Source organism: Poecilia mexicana, unplaced genomic scaffold, assembly GCF_051168715.1.
Source record: "Poecilia mexicana isolate PSO_F unplaced genomic scaffold, ASM5116871v1 scaffold_8, whole genome shotgun sequence".
NCBI classification, from domain to species: Eukaryota; Metazoa; Chordata; class Actinopteri; order Cyprinodontiformes; family Poeciliidae; genus Poecilia; species Poecilia mexicana.
In genome coordinates, this window is record NW_028263377.1 from 20,490,946 (window position 1) to 20,497,949 (window position 7,004).

General features: G+C 36.9%; 1 protein-coding gene across 1 annotated transcript; it reads left to right on the forward strand.

Annotated features, from left to right (window-relative positions):
• Positions 1-372: 372 nt before the first annotated feature.
• elfn1a (extracellular leucine-rich repeat and fibronectin type III domain containing 1a) lies at positions 373-4,674 on the forward strand. Its single transcript, XM_088007659.1, has one exon. It carries the CDS (start codon positions 757-759, stop codon positions 3,121-3,123), a length of 2,367 nt encoding a protein of 788 aa, XP_087863785.1. The 5' UTR covers positions 373-756; the 3' UTR covers positions 3,124-4,674.
• Positions 4,675-7,004: the final 2,330 nt, after the last annotated feature.

Consider the following 7,004-nt stretch of genomic DNA (forward strand, 5'->3'; position numbering starts at 1 on the left):
GAGATTTTAATTCATGCATTGATCCAAGCTGTCAGTTCACATGGTGCTGTGTATGTGATTTAACACGGCTTCTTAACATGGACCTCCCGCCTGACAGTCCTCAGGTTAATGGTGTGAAAACAGGGACCCTGCTTTACTCAACCTGTCAAGTGGTAATTGGCCTACAGTTTCCCTTAATAGGAGTGTGCCACAGAGACTGCAAACACTTCTTAAACTGTATACGAAATAATTGGTGAAGAGCAAATAAGAAGGGCTTGAGTAAACACGAATCATCTCTTTATATGTAACATTTTTACCGTCGACATAAAATGTTTCATTTCTTATGATCTAGGCTTATCATCCACTTTGTGCTCTTGTTTTTATATTGCAGGTTATTCATCTGTGCACATGAGAGAGACAGAGAAAGGAGAGACTTGTCAAAACCACCAAGATGAGACGGTTTAATGATGGTAGCCTCTGAGGACAAAAGCTCAAGACAAGCCGAGGCGGTGAAGTCTCCCTTTGAACATCGCCTCAAAATTGACGCAAGCATATCTCATTGAAAAGAAACTGAAAAAGGATAGCCATTTTTTTTTTTTTTCGGTACATGGGGACAATATGCATCATCACACACCCATCGAGAAACGCAAAACAAGTAATCGTAATTATTGTGGCTCTGAAAACAGCTGAACCTCCTGCTGCATCCCCAGCAGAAATCAAATCAAGGTACTGAAACAACTATAACACTAAACCCCTTTGGTTTTTTTGGATCCATACATGACTTTAAGAAAAGCACAAATGGCCTGTAGATCAGACGGGGTGATGAGTGCCTTGTTTTGGTCTATTACTCTTATATGTTTGACTCACATTGGCAGAGTAAGTGGTGACTGCTGGTTGATTGAAGGAGAAAAGGGCTTTGTGTGGCTTGCAATTTGCAGCCAAAATCAACCACCCTACGAAGCCATCCCACAGCATATCAATAACACCATTGTTGACCTTCGTCTGAATGAAAACAAAATCAAAAGTATCCATTTTTCTTCTCTCAGTCGCTTTGCCAACTTGACCTACCTGAACCTGACCAAGAATGAGATCTCGTACATAGAAGACGGAGCCTTTTCTGCTCAGTTCAACTTGCAAGTTCTCCAAATGGGCTTCAACAAGTTACGAAACCTGACAGAGGGGATTCTCCGGGGTTTAGGAAAGCTGCAGTACCTCTACCTCCAGGCGAACCTGATTGAAACTGTGATACATAATGCCTTTTGGGAATGCCCCAACATAGAAAATATCGATCTCTCCATGAACCGAATCCAGCAGTTAGATGGGTCCACGTTTACCAGCCTAAGTAAGCTCACCACTTGCGAGCTGTATACAAACCCTTTCAATTGCTCGTGTGAGTTGCTGGGGTTTGTGAAATGGCTTTCGACTTTCCCAAACCGGACAAATGAGCGGATGGTCTGTGACTCTCCTCGTGGTGTTGCAGGTTACAGCTTACTGAGCCAGAATCCTAACAACCCCACATACCGAAATGCACTTCACATGCTAACTACTGTGTGTACCGATGACTACGTGACCCCATTTATCACTGTCTCCATGGAGTCCACAACAATACCACCTGACTCAACACTTTGTGGGCTGGAAGACTGTTCCTCAGGCACAGAACCAGATGACACAACCATTGGTACAACTGAAAACGAGGTGCAGGGAACCCCTGTGATGAATCTAAAGGCAGTGACAAACACAGTTGCTACCGTTACAGTTCAGTTTCCTGATCCCTTCAAGAAGCTGTACTTTCTGGTTCTTTACAACAACAACTTTTTCACAAACCTGGACAGGCTCTACAAAGTACAGGAAGACGTAGAGATTAAAAACCTTCAACCCCACTCCAACTACACAGTCTGTGTTACTTCAGAACGCAATTCTATGAAACAAAATCACACATGTCTGACATTCTCCACTGGACCTTGGAATGGAAAAGACAGAGATGTAAACAATGCGACTGCTACTCATTATATCATGACTATTTTGGGCTGCCTTTTTAGCATGGTGATTTTTCTGGGAATTGTGTATTATTGTTTGCGAAGGAAGCGTCAGCAAGATGAAAAGCAAAGAAAATCAGGAAGTCTTAAGAAAAATATAATGGAACTCAAGTATGGACAAGAACTAGAGGGAGGGACTATTTCTCGAATGTCACAGAAGCAGCTGGTGGCCGGAGAGAGCATGGCCCGAATGCCCTACCTGCCATCTGCAAGTGAAATGGAGCAGTACAAGTTTCAAGAGATAAGTGAGACTCCAAAAATGATGAAGGGGAACTACATGGACGTCCGGAGCATGGATCATCATGAGCGCAGAGAGTGTGATATGGGAATGGCTGGCAACAGTCAGGGATCAGTGGCAGAGATTTCCACAATAGCAAAAGAAGTTGATAAAGTCAATCAGATAATCAACAACTGCATAGATGCCCTAAAATCAGAATCGACTTCTTTTCAAGGAGTTAAATCTGGAGCAGTGTCGACAGCAGAACCCCAACTGGTACTAATATCAGAGCACCCCCAAAGTAACCCTGGCCTTCTTTCCCCAGTGTATAAGGACAGCTACCATCACTCTCTTCAGAGGCATAGAAGCTCTGATGTCTCGCCAAAGAGGCCCAGCACTGCCACAGGCGGGCCCATGCGAAGCCCAAGGCCTTATCGCTCTGACTCCAAGTACATAGAGAAAACCTCCCCAACAGGAGATAGCATCATTACAGTAACACCTGCCGCAGCCATCTTGAGGGCAGAGGCAGATAAGATCCGCCAGTACAGTGACCACCGGCATTCATATCCTGATGCTCAGATAGAGGAGCTGGAAGGACCCGATAGCCACAAGCTGTTGGAACCCCTCACCCACTCCCGGTCCAGAGACTTAGCCTACTCCCAGATGTCCTCTCAGTATCATAATCTGAGCTACTCATCCAGCCCTGAATACTACTGCAAACCTTCACACAGCATCTGGGAGCGATTCAGACTCCACCGCAAGCGACATAAAGATGAGGAGTACATGGCTGCTGGCCATGCGCTGCGTAAGAAAGTTCAGTTTGCAAAGGATGAGGACCTGCATGACATATTAGACTACTGGAAAGGCGTTTCAGCCCAACATAAATCATAATTCATCTAGGTGTTTTTAAAATGGACTTTCTGTTGCTAAAATGACACAAGAACACCATTTGACATTTGAATCAATGGATACTTCTCTACCATAATTAACTAATCTTTCATGTATATCACACTCTCTTTTGACTGTGAAGAAGATGAGACGAGGATTCTAAAACTTCTCTTATTATCTAAAGCATTCATCTTGGAAAAAAATATATTGCAAATTAATTATGTATATGTTACAATGGATATTAGGTTTTTTTGGGTATCGCATGGCCAAGTCCTGTGACAGTGGATTTGCTGTTGTGTAATATGAATCTACTATATGAAGAAAATGAAACTTTAAATTTTTTTGAGGAACTATTGGGACCCACACAAGCAGAACACTTTTTTTCCTTCCTCCTTGCATATATTTAATTGAAAACTGTGTACAGATATGGGTTTCTATATTTGAAATGTTTGCTGTGTAAATGGTGAAGTATTAGTAGATGAATCAGGTTTATCAAACTGACCGCTGTCTCTTTTGAAAATATTTGTTAACGTCTAACATTAGCCCTAGAACCGCAATCATTCCAGTACTCCTCAGAACTGCCATAGGTTTTATCCTCATTTCTAGAAGCCTTAAAAATGACAAAGATTAAATTTCAACAGATTGTATTATGATCATTTGAATAGTTTTATTAACAGGAGAAAAACTATTTCGCCAATTTGTTCTATGAAATTGCACCAGGCACACATTTTCAATCATACTTGATACGTATTAATGGAGAACTCCCTTTTTATATATACCATCTAAAAAAAAATTCTAATATCATGTCTAATATCTTTTTGTGTATTTCTTAATTTAGCAAAGTAATTACATCATTAACCAAACAACAAAACAAACAAAATTAAATTAATAAATAAACAAACGGAGGAATAAAAATGCTGCGAGAAGGAAGTAATATTTTTAATGAAAATTATATTTAGTTTAATGTTGCCCTCACATATTTACAAAGACTGACTACCATTCAAAGTCCCAACAGATATCAGTCTCCATGTTGTGTTATAGATGCAGTCAAAGTAAAAAAGAAAGAAAGAAAGAAAGAAAGAAAGAAAGAAAGAAAGAAAGAAAGAAAGAAAGAAAGAAAGAAAGAAAGAAAGAAAGAAAGAAAGAAAGAAAGAAAGAAAGAAAGAAAGAACACCCTCTAAACTATAATGTGACAGTGCATGTCTGACCCAGTCTTTTCTAGGTGTTATATTTGTCCGAATATGATCTTAAATGCCAAAAATGCACAGCAGATTCCACAATGTTTAATAATTTATGAAACAAAGACAAAGCCAAAATAGAAATGCACTCATACCGACTGGATTTGTGGTTGGTTTTCTACCCACTTTGTGGGTTATTTGCACAGTTCTTGTTCTTTTTATGTGCAAATCACAGAAGGAAATTTGTGATGGTCCAAGGATGTACACAATGCAGTCAAGTAATCTGCAGAGTTCAAAATAAAATTAGAAAAAACATGAAAGCAGCCCCAGAATAAGATCCACTGGGTCTTCTACAGTGAATTTCAGTTCTTAAAGAATGAACATTTTATATATATATATATATATATATATAAAATATATATATTTTATATATATATATTTATATATATATATATATATATATATATATATATATATATATATATATATATATATATATATATATATATATATATATATATATATATATATAATATATATATATATCTTTCAGAGCTCCCCATGAAATAGTTTTGTTCATACTTTAAATAGTGTGAACAAAACTAGAGCCAATAGTTTATGGCTAATGGAGATTTGTCCTGTACTTTACTCACACATGGGTAATATTATTGTCTTTTAGGCAAATATGATGAGCACTGTCTATTTGATACCGTTTATGTAGGGTAGAAATGACTTACTTTGCAGTCCTTGGATAAAAGGTCAAATTTTTTATTATCCCATATCGTACATTTCCCATAACTGATGCAATGCTAATGAGGGACATTTTAGTAAAAGCCATAAAGTAGTAGACACTGTGGATTCAAGTCTTACTAAGAGCTGAGAATGTATAAGGAGTAAAAAATGACCTCTTTGCGGTTCTAGTGTTAAAGTAAATTCAAAGAATCCCACCAGTTATATTTTAGTTATTTTTCTTTCATTCAGTTTTTGAGCTTTTTTCATGATTCAGATGGATTCAGTTTTTAAGTTCCCTGAATCACAACGTGCAGTATTTACTGGTTGGATCCTGAAAGACACCCTGCTGGCAAAAATGCAGTATAGACCATGCTGATGTTAACATCTGTGTTTCTGTTCCATGAACCGCCATTTGTATCTTTTGTACCAAAGTAGAAAAAGCTAAAAATGTTTACAACTTTCCTGCCTAGTCTGGGGATCAAATTACCATACAGTAGTAGAGCAATATAATTTTAGGTATTTATTTTTATAAGATCCTCCTTTAAAATTACAAATTGGGAAACCGTTGTATTCAGAAACAGGATTTTACTTAAAAGCCTGCTGTTAAACACTAAGACTCCAATGGAAAGGCAGCTCTACATTGTCATTATTTAGGTAGACAGAAAGCTGCCCTGCAGGGGAGCCCAATAGATGAATGTAACAGATACATATTCTGATCTGTCTATGGCAGCTTTTTCCATGTATTTTCAAAAAAGATTTTTAAATCATGCTATTATCTCTTGTGGATTTCACTTTTACTTTTTTCTTTTGCTTCAATATTTCTTCCAGCCTGCTATATTGCATAATGTGTGATCATATACATGAATGAAGATAGTTTGTTATTCAGATGGGCCTTGTTGCTTGCTGAGAAGTTTAATGTGAATTTTATCTGCTTAGGCTGTTAAATCATTTTGTATATTATGAAAGCAAAGTACCAGGCACACATCAACATGCTAAAGTATAGTTTTCGAATGTGAAACTGAATCCTCTGACTTAATGGCTGTGAATTTATAAATCATGTTTTTTTTTGTTTTTTTTAAGTAAATATATTATTTCAATCTTTTTATTTGTAAGATGTTTATGTATTTTATTCCAACAAGGCTCATGATGATTCATCACATAGTTAATAACATGTAAGAAATATGTTTTCTGTCACGTGATGAATTGCTGCAATGTCGACATGTATAAAGGAGCTAAATATCTTTCTCATCATTGCTTCAAACATATTAAAATGCATTGCATAGCTACCTATTTACTCATATTTAAAAGAGAAGAAATGCAAATGCTATCAAGGCTCTAATCCAATTTTTGCTCATTCTCTGCTACTTGGCCGTAGTGTTAACCATTCCAACCTCATGTCACCAAAGTAAAACGAATTTGGTCTTTATATCTCAACATTTTAATACATTTATTCTGACTTTTATTAGATTCCATTGTGGTTATTACCAAACAACACAAACTTTAATTGGCTAGCATATAGTAACGGACAATACAGTAACAGTAAAAAACATTGATTCCAGTTTTACTCTGCTTTCTTAAAAAGAAACAGTAACATTAAGAGTGACCTGAGGTCCATCCAGATTAATAAATAATAAACAGTCTAATTAATGGATTAGTAAACAAAACAGCATGGCAGACATTTGTGTACAAGTTACATATAGTTCTCAGACATGAGTTAAGGATTTTTTCAAAAACATTAAGTTGATTGTTTGCATTTGTATTTCAAACCCATTTGTACATTTTCTCTGTCCATCTCATTTAAATGTGTGATGATATTATTACTTTACTCTATGATGAAACATTCATGAGCCTGACGTGAATGTCTTATGTAAGCACCTTGTTTTCTGTTAAATGGGTTGTCTGACTTAATATTTCAACCGCCTTAAATTTTTTGAGATTTAAGTAAAAGTGTAAACTGTTGTATTATTTCTAATG

What these genes read in the sequence shown, in the direction of transcription:
- elfn1a (XM_088007659.1), top strand. Translation starts at nt 757, where the DNA reads ATGACTTTAAGAAAAGCACAAATGGCCTGTAGATCAGACGGGGTGATG.